This window comes from Thalassophryne amazonica, chromosome 10, assembly GCF_902500255.1.
Source record: "Thalassophryne amazonica chromosome 10, fThaAma1.1, whole genome shotgun sequence".
NCBI classification, from domain to species: domain Eukaryota; kingdom Metazoa; phylum Chordata; class Actinopteri; order Batrachoidiformes; family Batrachoididae; genus Thalassophryne; species Thalassophryne amazonica.
Genome location: NC_047112.1, coordinates 83,224,441 through 83,252,292, shown reverse-complemented (window position 1 = coordinate 83,252,292; position 27,852 = coordinate 83,224,441). Strand labels below are relative to the sequence as shown.

The 27,852-nt window shown below is 41.9% G+C and overlaps 1 protein-coding gene across 5 annotated transcripts; it reads right to left on the bottom strand.

Annotated features, from left to right (window-relative positions):
• Positions 1-670: 670 nt before the first annotated feature.
• On the bottom strand, positions 671-27,852 carry LOC117519067 (plasminogen activator inhibitor 1 RNA-binding protein-like). 5 transcript variants are annotated; one of them, XM_034180372.1, is made up of 9 exons: positions 27,480-27,852; positions 20,012-20,195; positions 18,374-18,514; positions 17,839-17,910; positions 13,843-13,917; positions 10,351-10,525; positions 7,688-7,732; positions 7,036-7,209; positions 671-2,159 (listed from the first exon to the last, which is right to left on the bottom strand). In XM_034180372.1, exons 1-9 carry the CDS (start codon positions 27,736-27,738, stop codon positions 2,103-2,105), a joined length of 1,182 nt encoding a protein of 393 aa, XP_034036263.1. In that variant the 5' UTR covers positions 27,739-27,852; the 3' UTR covers positions 671-2,102. The 5 variants fall into 5 exon arrangements, with proteins under 5 accessions (XP_034036263.1, XP_034036260.1, XP_034036262.1 ...); XM_034180369.1 differs by having other exon boundaries at positions 7,036-7,212; positions 27,480-27,850; XM_034180371.1 differs by having other exon boundaries at positions 7,036-7,212; positions 17,839-17,907; positions 27,480-27,850.

Sequence of the window (27,852 nt, the reverse complement as noted above, 5' to 3'; positions counted from 1 at the left end):
GTCCATCAGGACTAAAACCTCAAGACACAAAAACAGCTTCTTTCGGTCCACAGCTAGACTTATAAAGCCCCCCCCCCCCCAAAGTACAGACTGAGCCTCCCTGTACTGTTCATCTGCATGCCTGCACAGCCCCATTCCACTATATCTGACAGTAAGCTTAGCATTTCCCATTTGTCTCCATAAGTATTTTTTTTCTTTTTATTGTCATCTGTGTACTATTATTTTTTACATAAGTAATTTATTTTATTGTTTATGCACCAATGACATCAAATTGCTTGTATGTGAGAACTTGCTTGGTAGTAAATTCAATTCTGACTGACTGAAATGACTAAAAGGTTCCAGAGCTGCAGAAATGTTCATTTGGACATAGACCACTATACTTCAGCTCCAGCAGAAACGGTGAGTTTGAACCAAATCGTGTGACATATAGAGAAAATTCTTAAGACAGAACCATTTTAAAGCAATCTTTGAACGGAGCTCATAGAAAAGTCAAAGGCCTGTGGTTCTAAAAATCCACATTGAACAAACTATTGTGCCCACTTCACATTAACCCTGTAAATAGAGGCGTGGCTGCAGTCCAAGAGTACCACAAATACATTTGTAAATGAGTTACATACATGAGTTCTTTAATTTTGCCTGTGTATAGGCAGGATTAAAACGACAATGCAGAAACAATTTACCGACCATCTTTATTTACTGACAGAGGTCCAATAGCAGGGCTGGAATTCACACATTTCTAAAGCATTTAGCTGTTCCACACAATCAACAGCTGTATTTATTTCAGAGCAATTATGCAGCGGTGCTTCAGTGGAAGCTACAGGGCATGTCAACATTGGAGGAAAACATGAGCACAAGACCGGTTTCAGAAACAAATGTAAGTTGAATTCAAGTACACACCAGTGTCAGGAGTGTGTAAAATGATTTAACTCTACGCCTGGTGCTGGAGAGCACCGGGCCAGCATATTTCAGCTTGCCCCTCTCCACCAAAAGCTAATGAACTCAGAAGACACCACCTGTTACGAATGAGGCGTGGGTAGATAGCACATATTCCTGACAGGCGCTCAAAAGGGACCAAGTTCGAGATCCCCAGAGTAAACAGTCCGAGAAGGCCTCACAGTTTACAGAATGCAGTCACGTCTCAAAGGTGTCAGAACATTTCCTCTGGACGATTCCTCAAAATAAAACCAAGGCATTAATTACAATGGTTGGTAATCAAAGATGTAATGAACAAGGAGATAGACACTTTATTGCACCCCCAATGCAATTAGGGTGCCTTAAAACCAATCCATGTGACAAGGCATCTCAGGATCAATAAAATTTTGAGTAATTACATTACGTTCCTCCCACGATTAGCCAGCTTTCCCACTTTCAAGCTATTCAGTACAAAATAGCTGCAGCCACCGTTTCATGAATACATCCAAATTTAGGCAGCATCACTTGACCAAAGTACAAGATGTGCCCTGTTTGCACCATGTTAAAGTCTTTTAAAGAATTTATGAAAATAGTTCAGATTTACAGACTGAAGATGTCTCCTATACAAAATATAAAAAGCCAACCCAGTGTAAAAGAAAAACAACCCATAAATCTCAACAAGTGACCTAACCTCATTCCAAATACTTTTTTTAATAGAGCTTAAGAGTTTGTACTGGAGCTGTACAGCTTCCATTTTAAAAAGCAAGCAAGCAATGACACAAACCAAGCTGGAGACAACTCCTCATATGCTTAGAATTAGGAAATGCATACATTCAAGCAGCAATTACAAAAAATGTATCAATGCACAATGCAAACGCATAACCTCTGAAAAAAATACTGTATGAAAACATCCCTGCTACTTTGTTTCCAAGTACAAAACCTCTACCAATAAGTTGCTCCAGAGTAGCAAGAAGTCCTTTTGTATTTTTTGTGTTTTTTTCCCCTGTGGATTTTTAAAATTTTTTTCCATCCTTGTTTTGTTTTATTGGGTAAAACTCAGTCTTCAAGTTGAGGTTCATTGTTAATGGCAGTCTTCATCATTTCACTTTGCTGAAGAATCCAGGAACATGTGAGCCTCATAGTGGAGGTGCTCAGGAGGCTCCTGTAAACCTGAAGGACAGCAGCTGGGCTCAAGCCAGTGCCGGGAAGGCCTCTGGGTCGTCCACATTGGGCACAGATGCAGATGACTGAAAGGACAAACAGCGTAGGAATTAGCTTGACCTCTTAAAAGTCAGTCACAACCAACCAAAACAATAAGGCATTTAAAAAGGACATTTTAAATGGCAAAATGCTGAGAACTCCTCAGGTCTTGAAGTGGTCATCTTCATCTGAGCACTTATGCGTTGAAAAAGTACAAAAGCATTGGGATGAAACGATTAATCGAGTAACTCGAATGATTTGATTACAAAAAATGTTCAAGGCAAATTCTGTGCCTCAAAGTTTTGTTTAACATTGTAGTACATATGCCAGGCCTGTGTGTGGCGCTGTAACGTCCCCAGAAAAGACGACGACTAGAGCATGTGCATATGATGTGTAAACACTAATGAATTTAGCGCAAAAAGGATACAGCTTTCCAATGTGACACAGAGTAAAATAAAGCCTTTTAAGAGAAAGATTGCCCACGCTGATCATCTAAATTAGCTTACTGCACATTTAAAGTGAAGCAGTGCATTTGTCTGTAAAAAAAAAAACAAACAAAAAAAAAAAACAAACAAAAAAAAACACACGGTCCACGCTACGTGGGCAGTGACTATTAACCCAGCAGCCAGCTGTTGTCTCTCTCTGCCTGGTGTGAGGGGCTCAGCACTCCACTCACACCAGGTGAGTCATAGCTCCGTCCCCGGCCACACTGACAAACAGTCTCTGAAAGAGGATCCACTCAGCAAAAGTTCGCTCTTTCTTCTGTGTTTTGCTCAGACTCGCAGTGTTTCACTTTTTTTGGGCAACACACTACGCTTCACAGACACTAACTTAAACAAAATAATGATAATAATGATAAAAACTGACTGTGAGGCTTGGATGTTCAACCTTCATCTGCTTAATTGCAGAGAAAGAGGGATATACAGTTGTGCTCAAAAGTTTACATACCCTGGCAGAATTTTTGTTTTTTGGCCATTTTTAAGGGAATATGAATGACAACACAAAAACTTTCTTTTCACTCATGGTTAGTGGTTGGGTGAAGCCATTTATTGTCAAACAACTGTGTTTCCTACTTGTATTTTTAAATCAAAATGACAAGAGAACTACCCAAATGAACCTGATCCAAATTTTACATACCCCTGTTCTTAATACTGTATATCTATATATATCTATATATATCTATATATATCTATATATATATATATATATATATATATATATATATATATATATCAATCACACAGGGACACAGCCCAGAAGATCATGGGTTCAAATCCCCGCCTGACTGGAAAACCACTAAGGGCCCTTGGGCAAGGCCTTTAATCCCCTATTGCTCCCGGTGTGTAGAGCGCCTTGTATGGCAGCACCCTGACATCGGGGTGAATGTGAGGCATGACTGTAAAGCACTTTGAGCGTCTGATGCAGATGGAAAAGCGCTACATAAATGCAGTCCATTTACCATTTTACCATTTACCTTAAAAAAAAACAAAAAAACAACACAACTCAAAAATGGTTAAATTTTCCAAGTTGGGGAAAAACCAAAACCAAACAGAAAGCCACATCCCCTCACCATTTCAGAAAAATGTCAAGACCTTGGTGCAGCACCATTGTGCCATTGCTTAGGGAGAGTCCTGGACTATTGATGTTTAACCAAACATTTGAGGGCAATGTGCCAGTCATCAACAAGTACAACATAAAAATCTTTTTTTTTTTTTTTGGTTTTCTTACTGCCAAATCATTGCACACAAAATGTTCATGACTTGTGGCAACTACGAGGTCTGTCAATAAAGTATAGGTCCTTTTTATTTTTTTCAAAAACTATATGGATTTCATTCATATGTTTTTACGTCAGACATGCTTGAACCCTCGTGCGCATGCGTGAGTTTTTCCACGCCTGTCAGTGACGTCATTCGCCTGTGAGCACTCCTTGTGGGAGGAGTCGTCCAGCCCCTCGTCGGAATTCCTTTGTCTGAGAAGTTGCTGAGAGACTGGCGCTTTGTTTGATCAGAATTTTTTCTAAACCTGTGAGACACATCGAAGTGGACACGGTTCGAAAAATTAAGCTGGTTTTCAGTGAAAATTTTAACGGCTGATGAGAGATTTTGAGGTGATACTGTCGCTTTAAGAACTTCCCACGGTGCGAGATGTCGCACAGCACTCTCAGGCGCTATCGTCAGCCTGCTTCAAGCTGAAAACCTCCACATTTCAGGCTCTCTTGATCCAGGACGTCGTGAGAGAACAGAGAAGTTTCAGAAGAAGTCGGTTTCAGCATTTTATCTGGATATTCCACTGTTAAAGGAGATTTTTTTAATGAAAGACGTGCGGACGGATTGCAGCGTCGGCTCACACCGCGACGCTCCGCCACAGGAAAAACACCTCTGTTGGAAGCCTTAAGGACAAGTTGAAACATGTCCAGCTGTTAAACAAAATTTCTCATATACTCACTCCACTGAAAGCCATCAAAAGCCGCCTGGATTTTACAAATGGTTATCAACACGGAGGTGTTTTTCCTGTGCCGCCGCACCGCGCCGGCTGCGTCCCGACGAGCGGACCCGTCTGCACGTCTTTCATTAAAAAAATCTCCTTTAACAGTGGAATATCCGGATAAAATGCTGAAACCGACTTCTTCTGAAACGTCTCTGTTCTCTCACGACGTCCTGGATCAATAGAGCCTGAAATGTGGAGGTTTTCAGCTTGAAACAGGCTGACGACGGCGCCTGGGACCGCTGCGCGACGTCTCGCTCTGTGGGAAGTCCTTAAAGCGACAGTATCACCTCAAAATCTCTCATCAGCCGTTAAAATTTTCACTGAAAACCAGCTTAATTTTTCGAACTGTGTCCACTTCGATGTGTCTCACAGGTTTAGAAAAAATTTTGATCAAACAAAGCGCCAGTCTCTCAGCAACTTCTCAGACAAAGGAATTCCGACGAGGGGCTGGACGACTCCTCCCACAAGGAGTGCTCACAGGCGAATGACGTCACCGACAGGCGTGGAAAAACTCACGCATGCGCACGAGGGTTCAAGCATGTCTGACGTAAAAACATATGAATGAAATCCATATAGTTTTTGAAAAAATAAAAAGGACCTATACTTTATTGACAGACCTCGTATACTCAACAAAAATATAAACGCAACACTTTTGGTTTTACTCCCATTTTGTATGAGATAAACTCAAAGATCTAAAACTTTTTCCACATACACAATATCACCATTTCCCTCAAATATTGTTCACAAACCAGTCTAAATCTGTGATAGTGAGCACTTCTCCTTTGCTGAGATAATCCATCCCACCTCACAGGTGTGCCATATCAAGATGCTCATTAGACACCATGATTAGTGCACAGGTGTGCCTTAGACTGCCCACAATAAAAGGCCACTCTGAAAGGTGCAGTTTTGTTTTATTGGGGGGGGATACCAGTCAGTATCTGGTGTGACCACCATTTGCCTCATGCAGTGCAACACATCTCCTTCGCATAGAGTTGATCAGGTTGTCAATTGTGGCCTGTGGAATGTTGGTCCACTCCTCTTCAATGGCTGTGCGAAGTTGCTGGATATTGGCAGGAACTGGTACACGCCGTCGTATACGCCGGTCCAGAGCATCCCAAACATGCTCAATGGGTGACATGTCCAGTGAGTATGCCGGCCATGCAAGAACTGGGACATTTTCAGCTTCCAAGAATTGTGTACAGATCCTTGCAACATGGAGCCGTGCATTATCCTGCTGCAACATGAGGTGATGTTCTTGCATGGCACAACAATGGGCCTCAGGATCTCGTCACGGTATCTCTGTGCATTCAAAATGCCATCAATAAAATGCACCTGTGTTCTTCGTCCATAACAGACTCCTGCCCATACCATAACCCCACCGCCACCATGGGCCACTTGATCCACAACATTGACATCAGAAAACCGCTCACCCACACACGCTGTCTGCCATCTGCCGTGGACAATGTGAACCGGGATTCATCCGTGAAGAGAACCCCTCTCCAACGTGCCAAACGCCAGCGAATGTGAGCATTTGCCCACTCAAGTCGGGTACGATGACGAACTGGAGTCAGGTCGAGACCCCGATGAGGACGACAAGCATGCAGATGAGCTTCCCTGAGACGGTTTCTGACAGTTTGTGCAGAAATTCTTTGGTTATGCAAACTGATTGTTTCAGCAGCTGTCCGAGTGGCTGGTCTCAGACGATCTTGGAGGTGAACATGCTGGATGTGGAGGTCCTGGGCTGGTGTGGTTACACGTGGTCTGCGGTTGTGAGGCTGGTTGGATGTACTGCCAAATTCTCTGAAACGCCTGTGGAGACGGCTTATGGCAGAGAAATGAACATTCAATACACGAGCAACAGCTCTGGTTGACTTTCCTGCTGTCAGCATGCCAATTGCACGCTCCCTCAAATCTTGTGACATCTGTGGCATTGTGCTGTGTGATAAAACTGCAACTTTCAGAGTGGCCTTTTATTGTGGGCAGTCTAAGGCATTGACAACCTAATCAGCTCTATGCGAAGGAGATGTGCTGCACTGCATGAGGCAAATGGTGGTCACACCAGATACTGACTGGTATCCCCCCCCCCAATAAAACAAAACTGCACCTTTCAGAGTGGCCTTTTGTTGTGGGCAGTCTAAGGCACACCTGTGCACTAATCATGGTGTCTAATGAGCATCTTGATATGGCACACTTGTGAGGTGGGATGGATTATCTCAGCAAAGGAGAAGTGCTCACTATCACAGATTTAGACTGGTTTGTGAACAATATTTGAGGGAAATGGTGATACTGTGTATGTGGAAAAAGTTTTAGATCTTTGAGTTCATCTCATACAAAATGGGAGTAAAACCAAAAGTGTTGCGTTTATATTTTTGTTGAGTGTATGTTCCCTCTCTTAAGTTTTACAGGGGTTGTGTTTAAGATTTGTGTGACAGGTACCTTTTCAGACCTGCCTCCGCGTGGTGTCCTGGCAGGTTCACCACGACCACGTCCACCCCTGCCACCACGCGGTCCGCCACGTCCACGGCCTGGACGACCCAAGTCTCCAAAGTTAATCTCCAGCTGGGATGTGATGTCATTGGCTGGCTTCCTGAAGTGATGCTCATCCTCTCCATGCTTTGAAGAGTGGCAGGGGGGAAAAGTTGTGAGTTACTTCCTTTATTTCGTTTTCATACATACACTCACCAGCCTCTTTATTAGATACACCTGTTCAAATTGCTTGTTAAAAGAAATCGCCAATCAGACAATCACATGGCAGAAACTCAATGCATTTAGGCATTGAGACATGGTGAAAACAAGCTGCTGAAGTTCAAATAAAGAAACCAAGCATCAGAATGGGGAAGAAAGGGGGTTTAAATGACTCTGAATGTGTTGTTGGGATACTGCGTGATTTTATCATGTCAATATGGATCAACATCTCTGAAGACTGTTACCAACACATGCTTCAATCTGTGCCACAAATAATTAAGAAAGGTCTGAAGGGAAAGGGGGTACAACTCAGGACTAGCAAGTAATAGTGGCTGGTGAATGTAAATTTGAGTTCATACAATGACAGTGAGCAGTGTATGAAACAAGGAAAAAAGAATATTACCTTGGACTCTTCACCCTCAGATTCAATCAGAACCCCTTTCTTATCCTATGACAGACAAATACAAAAAACATTAATACAGCTTAACCCAATGCAATTCCACTGTGATACTGCAGACTTACACACAAGATTGCTGCAACACACTACACACACACACACACACACACACACACACACACACACACACACACACACACACACACACACACACACACACACACACACATAATACTAGAGCAAAAGTGTGCACACACCAATCTGAAAGAAGCCCAGTCATGCAATGTGGACTATAGCAGTCTTTGAAATAGCATGCCAGGTCAAGTCGAGGAGCATCCACTAGTACTTTGTACTGCCAAATGCACGACACTACAGAACCATCTTTGGTTCTAAATGGCCACCATTCAGGCAGACAACTGGTCCACCCCCACCTTCTATTTGTCACAGCCAAGTAGAAAATGGGCATCCCATTGGTCTTCTCCAGCCACTGGGGTCCTTAACGCTGATTCAGCCACAACACAAGTGACACTGCTTATCAGAGTCTCCCCAAATAACGGCTCATTTGACAAGTCATTCCAGCAGTACCCAAGGATCCTCCAAAGATATCCAGTCCTGCCCAATAGAACCCTCAAAATCTAAGGATCTCTTTTCCTCCTTCAGGTAATTAATCAGTGTAAATATGATTTAGAATAGCTTTCTCAAGACTTAACCCAATAAAGACCCCTGTCCATGATTAAGAATTTTAATATGCTGAAGTGACAGTATAATTTAAAAATGGCTGTGTCCCTAAGCCTTTCAAATATTAACTACTTTTCCACTGCTAAAAGAGGAACACCTCCCTCAGTTCCTCATGTGACCAATAGATGGCTCCCATTGTCATTGATCTCAGAGGGAAGTTCAAAATTGTGGCCAGGAGAGTCTGATGTGTTTAATTTGTTGAGTTTCAGAGACATTCTGACCAGTATGTTTAATGTAAGTCAGACATGTTACTGAATTATTAACTTTATTGACATCGGTACTGAAAAAACTCACATCAGTGTAGAGGCACAAATAGAATAGCTGTTAGCAAAAACATACAAAAAATAAATAAATAAAAACACATGGCTTACTCATGGTAAGTGTTTTTCCAAGTTTTTGTCAGTGCTGTTTATGGTCCTCAAGATTTCTCTCTGACCAAGATATAAAGCAATCTGCTAAAGTTACAATTTTCATGATAAATGCACTGTTTAACTGTGGAATACCATGGTACTGACTCTACATCAACATTAATTGATTTTGCATTAATATAAGAGATGAATATTGGTCATATTCATACAAGGTCTGTTAGAAAAGTATCGGACCTTTTTTGTTTTGTTTTTTTTTGCAAAAACCTGATGGATTTGAATCACGTGTGCTTGCATGAGCAAACCTTGAACCTTCATGCGCATGCGTGAATTTTTTCACACCTGTCGATTGCATCATTTGCTGGCAAACAGCCTTTGTGTGAGGACGTGTGTAGTGCTCTCGGTGGATTTTCATTGCAAGGAAAAAGACGGAACGACTGGAGCAGCGCTACTGCATCAAATTTTGCCAGAAACTGGGCGACAGCCAGGTGGAAACCATTCAGAAGATTCAGACGGCTTTCGGTGACTTTTCAGTCGTGTGACTATCTGAGAAATTGTATAAGAGGTGGGCATGTCACAGCATGTCCTGTGAGACCTCAACACGAAGGTGCTTTTGCTCCGCCGTTAGCAGCTTCGCATGAATTTCACCACCACTCTTTTCATGGCCAAATCTTCTGTCACAATGGAATGTGCCGAAAAGGTGCTGATGTCCACCTCTTCCGCAATTTTTCGGATAGTCACACGACGGTCCCGGTGAAATTCATGCAAAGCTGCTAATGGCGGAGCAAAAGCACCTTCGTGCTGAAGTCTCACAGGACATGCTGTGACATGTCCACCTCTTAGACAATTTCTCGGATAGTCACACGACTGAAAAGTCACCAAAAGCCATCTGAATCTTCTAAATGGTTTCCAACTGGCTGCTGCCCAGTTTCTGGCAAAATCTGATGCAGTAGTGCTGCTCCAGTCGTTCCATCTTTTTCCTTGCAATGAAAATCCGCAGAGAGCACTACACACGTCCTCACACAAAGGCTGCTTGCCAGCAAATGACGCAATCAACAGGCGTGAAAAAATTCACGCATGTGCACGAAGGTTCAAGGTTGGCTCATGCAAGCACACGTGATTCAAATCCATCAGGTTTTTTTTGGGGGGGGGAGGTCCTATACTTTTCTAACAGACCTCGTATATAGGAAAATTTTCAATTACTGTAAAACACTTTTTGGCTGTGAAGCCAGACTGCTCTGGTTGCTGAACAGCAAATGACAGACGGAATTCTGTGAAAAATAATCCTTGGATGTACCTCCCCCGGTACCAACCGCAGTATAAAACAACAACAACAAAAAAAAAAACCCTGTAGTTGGTATAATCCAGGCGACCACAACAATTCAATATGACAGAATATTATTTTTAACCTCCATTGAGTCAAGGTTGGTAAGATTGTGCCAAATTTTCCATTGCACAACTACCATTTCTTTGACAGGATGCAACTATAATCTTCCCCTGACACTCTTCATACATTCCAGCAAAGTCCCCAGAAAAATAAGGAGCAAAGGTTTGTTGAGAACTCACGTTTTCTGTCTTGGATTTGTGCAAAACAAATCCTTTCATCCATTCAGCTCCCTCATTGGCCTTACGGATGTTAAAGTCAACCTTGGTCCGGTCCTTGTCCTGCATGGCTTTCCATTCATCTAGGGTCATCTCCTTTGGGCCTTCATCCTTTACTTCCTCCACCTCATTCTCCCTTCAAAACACAGAAAGGTGCACAGCACTAGAATTGCATCATGTAGCAACCCATACTGTCCTACAATATATATTTTACTACAAAAATGAAGGTTATCTTCATAGTTTTGTGGTCAGAACTTCAGGCTACACCAGAAACCCCATCAGATTAAAATGACATCCTTAAAAGTCTTCTTCCTTTGGCTGCTCCCGTTAGGGGTCGCCACAGCTGATCAGTCCTTTCCATCCAACCTGTCCTCTGTATCTTCCTCTGTCACACCAACCACCCGCATGTCTTCTCTAACCACATCCATAAAACTCGTCTTTGGCCTCCCTCTTCTCTCTTGGCTGGTGGCTCCATCCTCAGCATCCTTCACCCTATATACCCTGTGTCCATCCTCTGCACATGTCCAAACCATCTCAATCTCACCTACCTGACTTTGTCTCCAAACCGTCCCACCTGAGCTGTCCCTCTGATATGTTCATTCTCATCACTCCCACAGAGAATTCCAACATCTTCAGCTCTGCCACCTGTCTTTTTGTTAGCGCCACCGTCTCTAAGCCATACTACATAGCTGGTCTCACTACTGTCTTGTATACTTTCTCCTTCACGCTTGCTGACTTTCTTTGGTCACAAATCACTCCTGCAAACTTTCTCCACCCTGTCTGCACTCTCTTCTTTACCTTTCTACCACACTCTCCATTACTTTTGACATTTGACCCCAAGTATTTAAACTCATCTACTTTCATCAATTCTACTCTTTGTAACTGCACTATTCCACTGAGATCACTCTCATTCACACACGAGTACTCAGTCTTGTTCCTACTGACTTTCATTCCCCTGCTCTCTAGAGTATATCTCCACCTCTCCAGGCTAGACTCAACCTGCTCTCTACTCTCACGACAGATCACAATGTCGTCTGCAAACATCACAGTCCATGCAGACTCCTGTCTGATCTCATCCGTCAACCTGTCCATCACCAATGCTAACAAGAAAGGACTCAGAGCTTATCTTTGGTGAAATCCCACCTCCACATTGAATGAGTCTGTCATTCTTACTGCACATCTCAAAGGTGTCACACGATCCTTGTCCATGTCCTGCATTACCCTCACATAGTTCTCTGCCACTCCAGACTTCTTCATACAATACCACAATTCTTCTATTGGCACCCTGTCATAAGCTTTCTCTAAATTCACAAACACAATGTAACTCCTTCTGGCCTTCTCGGAACTTCTCCATCAATATTCTCAGAGCAAGCATTGCACCTGTAGTGCTTTTTCTCTGCATGAAACCATATTGCTGCTCACAGATCTTCACCGGTTTTCTAAGCCTACCTTCTACTGTTTCCCATAACTTCATGCTGTGGCTAACCAATTTTATGCCTCTGCAGTTACTGCAGCTCTGCACATCACCCTTGTTCTTAAAAATAGGAACCAGCATACTTCGTCTCTACTCTTCAGGCATCCTCTCACTTTCCAATTTTCCAATTATTAAACAATATGGCTAGAAACTCCTCTGCCATCTCTCCTAGACATTTCCATGCCTCCACTGGAATGTCATCTGGTCCAACTTCCTTTCCACTCTTCATACCTGCCTTCACTTCATCCTTACTAATGTACTTCCTGATTTACTCTCTCCACATCATCCAGCTTTTGCTCTCTCTCATTTTCTCCATTCATCAACTCACCAAAATATTCCCTCCACCTTCTCCTCACTTGTCAACACTTTACCATCTGGATTTATTACCACCCTAACCTGCTGCACATCCTTTCCAGCTCTGTCTCTTTGTCTGGCCAATCAGTACAAGTTCTTTTCTCCTTCCTTACTATTCAACTTCTTGTACAGGTCATTACATGCCTCTTCCTTAGCTTTTCCACTTCTCTTTTCTTGCGTCACATCTCCTTACTCTTGCCTTTCTTCATTTCTCTGACTTGCCCAATTCTTTTTTGCCAACCTCTTTCTCCTTATGCTTTTCTGGATATTTCTGTTCCACCACCAAGTCTCTTTGTCTTCCTTCAGCTGTCCAGATGTCACACCCAGTACCTTCCTAGCTGTCTCCCTCACCAAATCTGCAGTACTTTTCTAGTTGTCCAAAAACTGAGTCTTGTAAAATCCAAAATTTTATTTTTTATTTACTTTTACTTCATTTGTGCTTTTACAGACTAAGCGATTGCCCCCCATGTAGTGTACACCTTCAGCCCTGATTACCAATCAAACTATCAAAGTACACATGGCTGGCATAAACAAAGCACTTTGGGATGAGCAGTAAGAAAACAAAATCTAAACACCCCCCCCCCCCCCCCCCCCAAAACAACAACCCTCACCACTGTCCATTGTGATATACTTTTGACTACTGACAAATTTATTCATAACCTTTCATCACATTTATGCACCATTTCAATTCACTTGTAACTTTAAGAACTGAAACATCTCATAAAATGCCTAAGCTTTTAATCTTAAAAGGTACAGGGCCCCCAGGTTTTTATAAGATTTAAGACATAAAAAGAATTTTCACTGACACCACTATAATTTTATGTGTTAGCCTTTAAATAGGGGGTTCATAATTGATATTGCCAATGTGATCAAAATTTGCACTGTCTAGAAAAAAATTTAATATCAAGTTCCCCTGACCCTAACCCTGAAGAAGAAAATTTCAGAAGAAAAGACCCCCATGAACTACTTATAGTAAGGACACATACAATTTATGATAACGACCACAGCGACATCACAGACCACATGGGAGCTTCCCCAGACTTGTGGAAGGAGGGACATGGGGAAGCTGTACTAGCCAATCACAGTAGAGATGCACAGCAATATCTGCTGGCTGTTTTCTCTCTGGCTGCTAATCTAACATGGCAGAAAATGCACCAAAACCGCTGTTTCTGTATAAATCTAACACATTTCTCATATATTACGTAAAAGCTAGCAAGAAATAAACACTTGTAAATCCAAAATGCTGTTTTTGTAACCAGACCACACCTCAAATGATTTACAAGACAGCTGAAACATCACTGTGCCCGCTACATTCAAGGTCAAAGGTAATTACAGGTCTTTTAAAAGCTCATGGACTTGCACACGTACTAACAGCCAGTGTTAAAAGGAAAATAAAACATTAGTTATGGAATTCCCCCGGGTAAATATGTTAGCTTCATTAACATGAGCTGTAATTTTACAAAATCTTTCTTAAAATAAACCTACATTAGAATTCTTGGATTTCAATAAACTAAATTTAGTCCGTTTGGTGACATTTGGGTGGCCCTACAGCTTTAAAAGATTATTATTGAGTAAATTAAAAGCCAAATTTCTTACAAATTAACATGCACAAGGCAGGGCATTCTTACTTGTTCTCAGAGTCAACAGGTGGGTGCTCGTCTCCTTCAGGGTTCTCTTCAGTGACGTTTGACTGGTCAAGCTCACTATGAAAAGAAAAGCAACAAGCATCACTCTAACATCTCAGACAAAAGCTCTGTTCTGTTTCCAAGTCTGCATGTTCTTGTGCTACAACATCTGAATTGTGTATTGCAAAAGTAAAAACAATTATTGTTACACACACACACTGAACAAAAATATAAACACAAAACTTATGTTTTTGCGCTGAACTCAAAGATCTAGAACATTTTCTATGTACACAAAAGACCTATTTCTCTCAAATACTGTTCACAAATATCTCTAAATCTGATGTAGTTTTGCACCTTAATAAATTTTTTTGCACAAACTTCTGTGTTGCACCAGCATTTCTCCTTCTCTTCAAATTTGTCCTGACCTGGTTGGACTGAAATTTTGTGCTTGGCAGAAGCATAGAGAACTTTTCCTTTTTTGCATGTCTAAATCTGTTGGTGAGCACTTCTCCTTTGCTGAGATAGTCAAGCCCACCTCAGAGGTGTGACATATCAAGATGCTGATTAGACAGCAGCATTAAGCTGGCCACAATAAAAGGCCACTCTAAAGTGTCAGTTTTATCACACAGCATAATGACACAGATGTCTCAAGTTTTGAGGGAGTGCGCAATTGGCATGCTGAGTGCAAGAATGTCCACCAGAGCTGTTACCTGTGAACTGAATGTTCATTTCTCTACCATAACCTCATCAAAATGAGAACACTGTCACATGAAATAGTTTTGTTAGCCTCAAACAATTTCTCATGATTGGACTGATGAATCCAAGCGGCTTCTCTTTGGACTGTGCCCGACAACACGACCCAACGTCAAGCATAAGGGTGCTCGGAAGAACATTAACGAGATCAAAGATGACCTGAAACTCCTTAATGACTGCACCCAGAACATTCCTAGGTTTGTTTCCCAGCAACTACATCCACACTGGGTTCCACATGGGCGGCACAAATGGGGCCAATGCAGTTTTGCCCAGGGGCACCACCTGGGGCCCAGCTGGTTGGAGGCGGGATTAGACTAGTCCAGTTGGCTACCCACATGGGGCTCAACAGGGCTAGCTTGACTTGGGCTGTATGATCGGTGCCATATGCAGAGAAATTACTGTATTTTCTGCACCATAAGGCGCACCGGATTATAAAGCATGCCCTCAATTAGCGGGTACTTAACCCTTACAAAAGGCGCACCGGATTATAAAGCGCGGCCTCAATTAGCGGGTACTTAACCCTTACAAAAGGCGCACGCTAAAACATATAGTCTACAAAAAAAAAAAAAAAAAAGGTCACGGAAGCAAAACGGTGAGTTTATTTGAACTTTTTAACAACTTTGAACTACCGGTATTTAACAATATGGTACTCACATTATTTTTTATTACGGTTCTGTCACAAATCCATTGAAGTCTTCATCTTCTGTGTCTGAATTGAACAGCTGGTCTTCTAGCTGTGGCCACCTCGCTTTGTTTCTGCAGAAACTCCGTTTGGTCTTTTTAACTTGGCGCAGTTCATTTTCTTGTTTCCTCTCACAGCTGCTCTATTCCCATGAACAACCGCGTAACTGATAGCCTGCAGTTTGAATTGTGCCTCGTAAGCATGTCTCTTCGCTGGCGCCATTTTCGGGGGTCCTTAGACAAACAAATGTTTTGCAGGATACCTGTAGTATACGGTAACTACCGGAGGAGTGGCGGAGGTAAGTGTACGTAGCACGGACTCTTCGCTGATTGGTTTATCGCTGGCAGTGTACGTACTCTACGCTACCAGCGTACGTACTTTACGTATTACGTAATGTTCTCCGATTGGTTTATCGCTGCCAGGGTACGTACTCTACGCTGACAGCATACATACTTTACGTATTACGTCCTTGTGTCAGCGGGAAATGGTCCGATATTCCGACGGTCAAAGACAACGTCGGTCGTTTTTACAGATTTTGGAATTCAGTGCGCACATAAGGCGCACCGGATTATAGGGCGCACGGCCGATTTTTGTGAAAATTTAAGGCTTTTAGGTGCGCCTTATGGTGCAGAAAATACGGTAAGTAATAAACATAGGGAAATTATCATTTCACCTTCCTATTAAATGCTCAGAAACCTCAAGCTGTGAGGAATATGAATTTTGGTGACATCATTTCAAGCCATGCCCCTAAAATGAATGGAAGGAAGTGTAATATCTTTACAGTGTGAAATCAGTGTTTTTTGTGGACTTTGACAGTAAATATGTCAAATCTGTTAAAATGTTTACTTTGCAAGGATGTACTCACATGACTAGCACTGCTTATTAAGTGGACAGACTTTCCAAAGATAATATTTTGAAAAAAGTGAGGATTTTTTTTTTTTTCTTTCAGTGCATCTCATACAAACAGCATAGGTGAAGCCCAGCACAGCCTGAGAATGGTTCTCAAAACATGATGGATCTAACCACTGATTTTATCTTTTCACGTGGCCAGGAGAAAATTCTTAAAGTGCGTTTCCTCTCACAAAAGCGTGGAACCGACCATGTTTGTGTTTTGTACTGCAGCATCGCACCATGCTCAAACTAAGCCGTTACATGAGAGAGACAGGCCAGTCTCGCTGACGAAGACACTTCTGTAATCATGGAGTCAGACAGAAAGACAACGAGTGGCTGCTCTTAAAAGGACAGTCATGATACGAAGCAGCTCCCAGCCCCTTACTAGCTAAGCTGAGCTAAAGTGATGGCTAAGCTAAGCACTACCGGGAGCCCCACTGTCAGTGAGGCCGGATCTACCATCTGGGGAAGGCTGACGCTTTTCTGTGGAGCATCAGACAGCGGAACAAAAATTCTACAGGGTGGTGTAAGCATAGCAAGAGTGAAATCAAAGACACCACTTTCACATACGTAACAATTATTATTCAGTCTTACTGTTGCTCTTAGTTTTTTGTGAATACACCGCAGGTTACAAAGAGACGAGACAGACATTTGCTGACTGCAAAACACAAGAATTTGATTTGAAAGCCCTATTGCATTTGGAGACCAAAAAACAAACAGCTCAGATTGACTGCGTGCACTGGAGTAAGTCATGAAGTGGACACAGGTGGAGTGACATTCGGCAGCTAAGAGTCAGCACCTTAGGTTAAGTCACTAAACTGTGTGCATTTTTTTCAGATGTTTAATTTTTTTTTTTTTTTCTTTTTTAAAATCAGCTACATCAGGACTCACACAAGATAAAGAGTTGGAAGTAATGATTCATAATCTGGTATATTATTTTTTAAGTAGTGTTAATAGGAGTGTGATATGCCTTTTAATGTGACATGCCGTGATAGCACGAGACTGCAGCTGTACTCTGGAATCTCATGTATAGATGTGTATGCAGACTGAGTCATCCAACAGCATAATTCCAACATTAGTGAACGCTGCAGTGTGTGCAACCAGGCTTACCTCGACACTATGGAAGCACTGGCATTCTAATCTATATGTAAATATTTGAACATCTTCCTACTGTGGATTTCTGATTGTTTTTGCTCTATTTCTTGTATTTCTCTGTTTCTATTGTGCTATGGACCTTGTGATGAATAAAAGCATTGCAACACAAGTAAAGACTCACCTCCATCCACAATTTTTGCACTCTGGGTGCTGTGCTCAATTTGATCTATGGAGAAATACTTATCTCCTGACCCGTCTGTTTTTAATGCGTGTTTGAAACAGAAGTGACAGCACTTTATACTCAGATGACTACAATTCATTGTGCCCTCTGCTCAATGAAAGTGGTACTGCCTGTCCATCTCATTTGAACCAGCAATTGAATTTGAATTATACTGATGCTGAACTTCAAATATTCACAACAGAAAAATAAAAATATTGCAATGTTCTATGAGATCCGCCCTCCCCCCAAACACACACCTACTATCTATCCCTTAAGTGTGATTCGTTAAGAAAAAAATTAAGATGCATACCTTCAATATTTAATAAGAAAATATTAAGAGTTCTGCCTAACAACTTACTTCAGTTCATCCTTGACAGTACCCCAGTTGTGAGAACCACTTCCTCCCCGCTTTTCTTCACCTTTCAGACTACTGAAACAACAACAGTTTTAGCCAGGATCTTAACATGTACACCATTTGAAAAGCTACACAACAAATCTCAACCCCTTTTACATGCACAGTCAAGTCAGAAAGAGTTCCTGCCCTTGACTGGAACCACGGGATAAACATATGAACTTATGTATGAAGTGGAAAACCAAATTAGATGATGCTACTTTTGTCTCATCAGACCACAAACTCAGTAACATCGAACATCTAATCAAATATTTTTCAACCTGCATTTATACAGCAGGACACATGGAGTTCACAGTGATGCTTAGGAGTGCTACAGAGCCCCCCCCCCCCCCCCCCACAAAAATAATAATCATCTTACGCTTTGGATCAGATCATGGTTTTGTGTGAGAGATAAGATCATTTTTCCGGATCAGAGGTTACGCACACCTCTGAAATTAAGAACTTAATTTTATAACTGCTGTATGACGGAAAAAGCACTTACGATCGGTCACTGCCACTGTGTCTGTCAAATTCCCGTTTTCCTCTGGAATCAAAACCGTCACCTCGACCCATTCCACGTCCTCTGCCTCCACGCCCGCCTCTACCACCGCCACGTCCCCTCATTGGCCTGTCACCAAGAGGCCTAAAGAGAAACAGAAAAATTCCATTGAAACCACAATCACGGGTTTTCTTTTACACTACTAAAACCTATTCACCGATAGGCTAGAGGCAAAGCTACAGCTGCAGTATATATACAATGGGTAACTTTAAAAGCAACTCATGAATGATTAAGTGCAAATTACCTGAAATCCTCTGGACACCTAAAGCCAGGAGCGACTTGTTCATAAGGGCAACACACTGCCAAATGGGAAAAGGAGGGATTTTTTTTCCCTGTCTGAATCTATCCTTTACAGTGGTTATGAGTGCTCCAGACCATTTGATGTGCCTCTGAATGTCACTGCTAAGTCAGGTCTCACCCATTCTGGTGTGATTTCAGTCAGGTTGAAAAATCGCTCCACACATTTCTCACAGACTCATGTAAATCAATATTATTCACATGTTACATGTTTACATCTGTGAAAAGCACAGGCTGTGGCATCCATCAATGCTGTGTTCAAAAACCCAGAGAAGCTCAGACTCAGAGCTTAAATAGATTTACTGACGAGATGGGTGGGGGATTTTTTTCCCCCCACTCTGCTGGACATTTCTGCCATCGTTGAGTGTGTTACCGCCATGCAAACCATTTGTTATTTATTCATTTTGTTTAATTACGTTACGGTTGACAAAAAAGCATTTGTTTACATTAATCAATTACAATTACAGCACCTATAACGGGTTCCTTTAACAGGTTCCACAGTTTAAACAACAGCACCAGATCAGAAGTATCCAAAAAAAAAAAAATAAATAAAAAATAATGGCAGCAATAAAATCACGCGATCAGTGCATGAGTAGTTAAACCAGCCTCGTTAATGTTTCCTCCTGCTTAGCAAGACACGAAGGTCAAGTACATGTTAAATACTTTTCATACCAAAGTTAACTTGCTTTAGCAACTATTGTTATTTTGTCTCATATGGGAGTTTGTTTACCAACGCGTCTGCTTTAACATTCGTTAATTAACAGCTACAACACGCTCCGACAATTTAAAAATGTTTGATTCATGGTGCTTTTCATCCAGATTTTAATGTTCAACGGACAAATTTAAAAACGCAATGGTCTACCTCGCTTGGCCAGATGCTTTTTCTCTCCCTTGCTTCCTCTGACATTATTATTATTTTTTTTTTTTTTCGCTGGCTCCGACATGATTATGAACAATGTAAGAAATAAATTCTTCGTTGGCTTGTTCTTATAGCTGCTAACTCGCTGATGCCTCCATAAGGGTGCATGTGTTGTCGTAGTGCCGTGAAGCAGTCAGTGTTTCTCACGAGACTCAAGATTCTCATTCAAAGGACAGCGGATCAGCATCCCTGAAATTGCAAGCCTGGCTTTTCTACTACAAGACCCTTTGTGGGAAGGAGAGAGTTCCCCAATCTCCCCAGAACAAGTCATTTAACAATTACAGTTACTCCCAAACTGTGAAATTAAGGTAAAAATGTAGCACAGTTCCCCTTTAAAGCATCTCACAGTCAGTAATAATACTCACGTCTCCACAGAGAAATCGCTTCCTTCAGGCTTCTCACCACCTTCACCAGCAGGCCTTTCAAAACGACGAGGAGGCCGTCTATCTGCAGGCCGTCTGTCTACGGGGGTGCGCCCGTCTCCCTGGCCGCCCTGTGGTCTTGGAGCATCAGCCTCTGGCTTGCGGCCTACTCTCCTCATGCCGGGACCTACCAGTGATAATAACCAGAGGATTAGCAGACCGATGACACCCGTTTTGATGCATAATTTGATCAAAAATTGACTAAGATCACTATGAGAAACATTACAATTGCAATCATAAATGTATAATATTGCAATGCTGCAGTCAGCACCCCAAGTATTTGGACAGTGACAATTTTACAACATTACATCACACTCTGGCTGTTTCCACAGCCCGAAAAAAGTTGTGTGATCGCCATCTTGGATTTGCGATTTGCGCATGTAGAACCACGAAAAAGCTTTTAAAAAAATGGCAGTAGAACGATTCTCCCATTACCCTTTTTTTTTTAAGCTACTTTTCGGAGCGACGCCGAGCCAAGGCAGGAACGACGACTTGGTGGGATATCAATCAAACTGCGACAGCGGGCCAACTCTCATGGAACAGCCGTGGTTCAGGTCTCATTTCTGGGCAGACCGAAGCAGGCAGTCAGGGTGATGGAACAGACCCACTCAGTCTGAAATTCCTCACTTTGGGATGTATAAAAACACCCAGTTTAAGCAACGGAGGTTACTTCTACAAATTTGTCTGACATAAAATAATTTAAGAATAAATTGTGATGTGCACTTCTGAAGGTTTAATGTTAAGCTAACGTTAGCTTAGCCTTTTAGCTGCAGAATCACAGTCAGTTGAGTGAATCTTTTAACTTGTAAAATAATTCTTTAACCAAATAAAGTTGCAGCTTTTTGGTTCATTCTGAGACCACAAAAACTCAACTTTAACATTTTTATTTTTTTTTAATTATTATTATTATCTGTTTAGTGTTTCTTTATATTTTAAAATATCTTTTTTTAATCACTCAATTTTGTGGCTGAACTTTGGACTTCACCAACATGTTTCATGATCCATTAATTTAATGTTAAAATATACCATGAAACAGCTTTATAAAAATAATAAAATAGTTGATTTTTTTTTTAGAAGCAGGTGTTGTTTTGCTGGACTCTCAGGCCATTTCATTTAACCAGATGAAAGTCATAACACAATTATGACAGAGTTTGAGGGGAGAGCGAGCAGCGGCACTGCAGCAGCAGCGGCAGCGCGCAAACAGGACAGGAGGTCCTCAAACTTGGTCCCGGAGAGACGGAAGCACCACTGAAAGCGCCCGTCATCCAGATGCAGCTCCTGCAGCAAATAATGAAACTCACAGAATTGGGAACGCCTCATGAAGATGTTGTAAACCCAGGGACGGTGCCGCTGGCGACGTTTGTCAGCTTTCCACAACAAATACAGCACAGCAACTCGCTCAGTGTGATCAAGGTCCGCTATGTTGACTTGACTGACAACCAGAGCCAGCGAGCGGAATGGAAGCTCCTCCTATTTGATGCCGCATTGGGACGAATTTTCACAGCGAAAGCAGAGCAACACACCAGGCAATGGTGGCGCATCCCGAATTTGTGGCGTCGCGTGTTGTCCGGTGTGAATGCGGCATAAAGCTAAAAATAGCTCCTAGTGACTTTTTTCTAAGAAAAATCTTAGAATTCTTACACATTTCTTAAAATTTTCCCTTGGTAAGATGAAAGTTGTCTGCAAAGGACCTTAGGCCTTAAAAGAGCTCCTAAGGTGCCAAACTTTTAAGAGTAGAGAGGAAGACTTAAGAAGCCTAAGAGTGTCTTAAGCAGACAAGATGGTGGAAAAGAGAGGAAAGAGATATTCTCCATATGTAGGTTGACAGTGAGTTTGTAACAGGCTACCAGCTTGATCTATGTAATTACATTAATTTACAGCCTTAATGTATTTATAACTTGTTTAGGTTATCATATTCACACATTAATATTATTTTTATTATCAGTATTATTAATATTTCATTTTTAAATGGACAATGGAAATAAGTGTTTTCACTTTTTGTGTCATGCATTCATTTTAATGTATTTACAATTATATTATGTACTTACATTGAACTTATTAATAAACTCACGCACCCATGCACACTTTTAATATGAAGGTAATCGGCATGTGAATGAGATATGTTCAAACATCTTCAAGCTGTTTAACAATTCATTTTGTGGTGAACTGTGTGGAATAATGAAAGACAAGCAAGAGCTTTTGTCTATTTGGCACTCTGCCACTAGGAGGCACTCATTTTTAAGATAAAACAACAACGGCATCAAACACGATACAGTTTTCACTTATGGTGACAACATGGTGACACTTAACTCACTAAACCAATTGAACTACAAAAACACAATAAATCAATAATACTGTTAAACTAACATGAACCAAAATAGCAACACTGAAAACCCCAAAACCCAGAACTACCATAATGTATTGCACCACAACAATTTACATGTTTAGCAACCAGCCCGGCAAAAGCTCCAATTTAATTTTGTTGAGTATCATCATCATGACATTAAATTATTTTCATGATTACGCATTTCTTAATGCAGTTATATGATCAGGTGATTTTACTGTTCATTCATATGTAGGAGCACAGAGCACATTTATTTTTTAAATTTCCCTTTCCCTTTCTGTGACAAGCAACCACAGCTCTTACAGGACCACATACCTAGCAACGAGGTCAACCCCGCCCCCCTCTAAGACAGGAGTTTCTGTCAACTCCTTGCCCAAAATTGCTCTCAGACATCTCTTGAGTCTCTGAGGCTCGGAGTCCTTGCCAAGAAATTTTAGGCTAAGTTAGGAGCTCTTTGAGAGGGCTTTGAGATGTGCAGAGGATATGGGCCAAGGATGCCCTGAAGTTGTGCTATTTCCAGTGGCAGAAATCACATAATGAAGGAGAAGACCACACATTGCAGGGCTCGAAGTAGTACATGCATGTGCTAGTTTGTGCACTTAATTTTATACTGCACTAGCACTGGTGCAAGTAAATTTATCCAAGTTTTATCAACTATAAGCACCAGTAAAATGAACCAATAAAGGAATAAATAAGGAAAAAACAATTTCCAGTGTGTTGTCTTCCTCTTCCCTGCGTTTTATGACTCAGGCACATGGAGCGAGTTGCTGTGCCTATTTGTTGTGTTCACGCGCGCACATGTAAACAAAGAAAAGGGGAAAAAAAAAAACTGTCTGCAGTTCCTCTCTCTCTCTGCTCTCAAAGTCTGTCATCATTGCATTATAAACCAGTCACCATTTGTTTTATTATACATCTGTGTAGTTAATAAAATTATCTTTATGGACGATTAGTTTGCGCGCGCACATGGAAAAAAACAAAAAACAAAACTGGCGGCCGCTGCAGTTCCTTTACGGAGCCGGGAGACGTCACTTAAAGTGATATTTTTTTCTGGCCATAATTTGTGCGCACGTTTTCCTTTAATTGAGCCCACAAATTAATAAAACGTGCGCACAATATCATAAAATGAGCGCACATTCTCTCCACATGCAAAACATTTTGCGATGGCACTTCCAGGGCTCCGTAGTTTCTCGCTCTCTCTCTCTATTTTGCGATGGCACTTCCAGGGCTCCGTAGTCTCTCTCTCTCTCTCTCTGTCCCGAAACTCTGTCATAATTGTGTTATAAACCAGTCACCATTTGTTTTATTACACATCTGTGTAGTTAATAAATAAATTAATCTTCACGGACTATTCGCTCACGCGAGCACGTGACAGCAGGGGAGAAAAAAAAAAAAACTGTCCTGCCGCCGCTGCTGCTCTCCCCTCAAACTCTCCCCAGAGAGGAAGACTCTGACACATCAGAGGAGTTTTAAGGTTGATATAAGACTGACTTTTGGTTGTGCAAGTAACTTTTTCTTGGTGCAAGTAATTTCTTTGTTACTAGCACCAGTGCAAGTAGGTTAAAAAATGTATTTTGACCTCTGTATTGTAAGGAGTCAATTGTGGGGTGCCGCAAAAAAAAAAAAAAAAAAAAAAAAAAAAAATCTATTCACGTCTGAATCGCGATTCTTATTTATTAAGATTCTGAATCGATCCAAAATGTCCAAGAACTGATTTTTAAAAAGCATGTGTTTAAACATTTTCTTACTTACCCGCTACTGTTTGTCAGGCAACGGCCTCCGTACTACAGCATCCCCGCTAGGGGAGGGTCCGGAGTGCTTCAACATTGAACTGCAGCTTAGCATGTCGGATGAAGAGCTAATTCAGCCAGCACCGTCTTTGCTGAAGGCAAATGTTTGGGCGCATTTTGGATTTTATTATTTGCTGCATAAGGAGCTTGACATGACTTTGCAATGTGCATAATTTGCAAAATGAAAGTCAAGTACTTTGGAAACACTTCAAATCCGCAAGCCTACATGCTACGCCATCACCCGGAGCTGAAAGAAGCGGAGCAGCGGTCTCTGCCGATTACTGACTAGTGCACACTCCATCACTTCACTAAACTGCCAACCAACTATGAACGAGCAAAGCAGATAAGTAAATTTACATCTTTAGAATCACTTGATTAACCTTGTAAAGCTGCGTTTTCTTAAACATAAACATTTTTTAATAACTTTTTCTCAGAGCTCTTTCAATCGAAAATCGATTCTGAATCGAATCGTGAGTTGTTGTAAGATTCACATCCCTCGTCAATTGTATTAATTGTATCCTGTAATAGGGATACTTCCTGTGACGTCATGAATCTGGTGGGTTTGTTGACTAGCGTGGAAGGCAAAAAGCCACTGCGTGACAATAGTTTTAACAGGCATTGCAAAGTTGTACAATATTAATTGATTTACACCATATATTTACATCCATTCTTGAAAAATGTATGCGGGCTGTTCAAGGCAATGATGAGCTCATCTGTCTATTTAGACAATTAAATTTATGTCCAACTTAAAAATTAAACATGAATCCATCAAAAAGCCAAGGTATCCCCATTTTGCACCAGCATTTAAGCGCAGCACATTTTCCTGAGGTACGTGGAACTGAACATTGTAAAAAGGGTATTTAAACTTCCAGCAACCTGATCTATGCATAAATATTCATCTGTAAATAAATACAAAATGATGCCACAATTTATCTTTTTAAGAACACATTTAAAAGAGGCCGCCAAATTGTTTTCTGAACTCGCACCACGGTTTCTCTCTTTCGTGGTTCTCTATTTACATGCGTTCTTGCCAATCACGTCAATGGGTATGCTTGGATGTGACGTCAATGTTTGTAAACAAGACGTATCCCTATACAGTGCGCGCACAGAACGCCAATTTGACTTAACAAAACTAATCGTTGTCTTTACAAGGAACACAAGTTGTTGTTACAACTGCTTGCTGCCAATGAGTAAAACACTTGCATGAAATTAATCCCCGCACTGCTGTGCAATTAGTCATGCCGATGCAACCTGCTTTGTGCTGCTGGACACCACGTTATGTAATTCATTCATTCATCTTCTACCGCTTAGTCCATTTAAGGGTCGCGGGGGGCTGGAGCCTATCTCAGCAGCCATAGAGGGCGAGGCGGGGTACACCCAGGACAGGACGCCAGTCTGTCGCAGGGCCACAAGCAAACAAACAGACACACCCACACACACACCTACGGACAATTTAAAGATTCCAATCCACCTAACCCGCATGTCTTTGGATGTGGGAGGAAACCGGAGCACCCGGAGGAAACCCACGCAAACTCCACAGAAAGGCCACGGGAATTGAACCCACAACCTTCTCGCTGTGAGGCAACAGTGCTAACCACTAAACCAGCGTGCTGCCCGTTATATAATTGTATCTGTAAAATTATGTTTACTGTGGATGTAACATCTCATCATAAACGTTAAGATGTGCTGTGCTGCGACAGTGAGATGCACTGACTCGCAGTGATACACAGTTCATAGTGACATCACCCACTGCGAACTCAGCCCAGTCCAGGTGAAGTCACCCCACTCTAGTAACACAATATTTAAATTCTGAATTGTTCATGTTATAAATTATTTATATACAACATTGGCATAATATACTGTTCTTACTCAAGTTTTTTTAAGTGAGACAATGTTTTAAGGTAGGGGAATGTAACTGTCAGGTAAAAAGCCCACTGATGGGAGAAGTAGGGCACACTGCCCAGTTCTATACAACATACTGGCAGGTCCTTAACTTTAGTCATTCTACCACCTGCCTCATTTTGGCTTGTCAGTATCTCACAAATAAAAAGTGAAATTTCCCATCAATGGGATATACAGGCTTAGAAGAGGTTAAGCAAATAAGCATGAATAGCTGGAGTGGGGTGACTTCACCTGGGGCAAGTTTGCAGTGAGGTGACTTCACTCGCTACCTGACACACAGCGTTTTTGAATCGAATGCGCAATGTTCACGTCTAGTTCACAAGATTAATGCATGGCAGGGATTTTGAACATTTCAAAGTTTTCTTTGCGCATCTGCACCCTGTTCATGCATAGTTTACTCTCCCGGGGATCAAATTTGTGCAAGCGTCAAGGCACCTTAAGATGAAAACCCATTGGTCCCTCTGAATTGGAGCTCATTTTAAAACTTTACAGCATGCCACGAACATGGCATTAGCAACAGGTCTCCACAAACTCTTATTTGACCCAAGTTTCTAAGTTGAAGCACTAACTTTCAATAGCTTTTGAACGTAGATCTTTGAAAAGTCAAAAATCTGTTATGAATTGTCAGGAACATAAGTTTCGCCAGCAGTCGACCTTCCATGGCAATATTGCCGCATAGCTGACTGCCTCAAATCCCTCCCACCCACTAAAATAGACGGGCTTCTTGACACTCCAGCAGCTGGGTGCACTATGTTCTGCGCACCTGTCTCATCATCTCTCAGACACACACAAGTCCACTTGGCAGAATGACATGTTGATAATGGCCGACTGTCATACGGGATGCTTCGATCCTTAGCATTTAAACTGAAAGCTCAAATAAGTGTAATTGCAAGTTAAATGGAGGCAACAGCTTTTTGCAGATGTTATCATGTTTAGTTCGTGTGCTGTGCGCCGCCAAAAGGGAAGAAACAGCATGTGGCGGCTTTAACACGCTTCACCGTTCAGCCATGAGGCTTATCACTATCACACACTGCTGCTCTGAAAAACCCAACAAATTATTAACTCAAATCTACGTTTGCACGTCAGATTTCATTCAGCCTCGCGTCAAGTACCTTAAGTAAATAAACAAACACTTGTGCTCTCGTCAATTCTGTGAAGCAGATTAATGACAACACCAAATAGTCGGCAAAAGTGGTTTGCACCGATCCGTGGCATTTATCCAGCAGCAGCTAAAACGAGGTGACTATAAAGGATCCGTTTAAAGTCCCAACAAAAGCAACCACGAGGTTCGCACGAAAAGCGCTAGCTAGCGCACAAGCTACTTAGCCGGTTAGCTTCCAGTCTGAAAACAGCGAGCTGCAACAAAACAACATTTTACCATCTTTCTTAAGCGGGACGGGCGCTTGGATCTCCTCCTTCTTATCGGCCAACGGGGCCTTTCTATCTTTTTGAGACTCCTTTTTGGGCTGTTTGGCAGCCTGGGCAGCAGACTTGGCGGCACCAGGAGCAGAAGCCTCCTTCTTCTTCTTCTCCTCGGCCTGCTTTAGCAGCTCAAACGGATCCGACTCGTCGTCAAATAACTGGTCGAATCGATTGGTTATGGCACAGCCAAAACCTTCTTGCATTTGTCCGGGCATGATGACGCCCCTTCAGCAGGATTTTCCTCCGATTCTACGGGGATTAGTGTGCGCACTTCGATAGATGAAGCCACAAGATGGCTGTGAAAGGAGCTTCTTCTCTTCCGGCGCGAT

Bases quoted from the DNA above. Each gene is read 5' to 3' on its own strand.
- LOC117519067 (XM_034180369.1), bottom strand. From the start codon at position 27,738: ATGCCCGGACAAATGCAAGAAGGTTTTGGCTGTGCCATAACCAATCGA. The intron at 20,196-27,479 runs GTAAAATGTTGT...TATCACTGGTAG, and splicing joins CGTCCCGCTTAAGAAAGATG to GTCCCGGCATGAGGAGAGTA. The intron at 17,911-18,373 runs GTAAGTGCTTTT...TTGTTGTTTCAG, and splicing joins CACAGTGGCAGTGACCGATC to TAGTCTGAAAGGTGAAGAAA.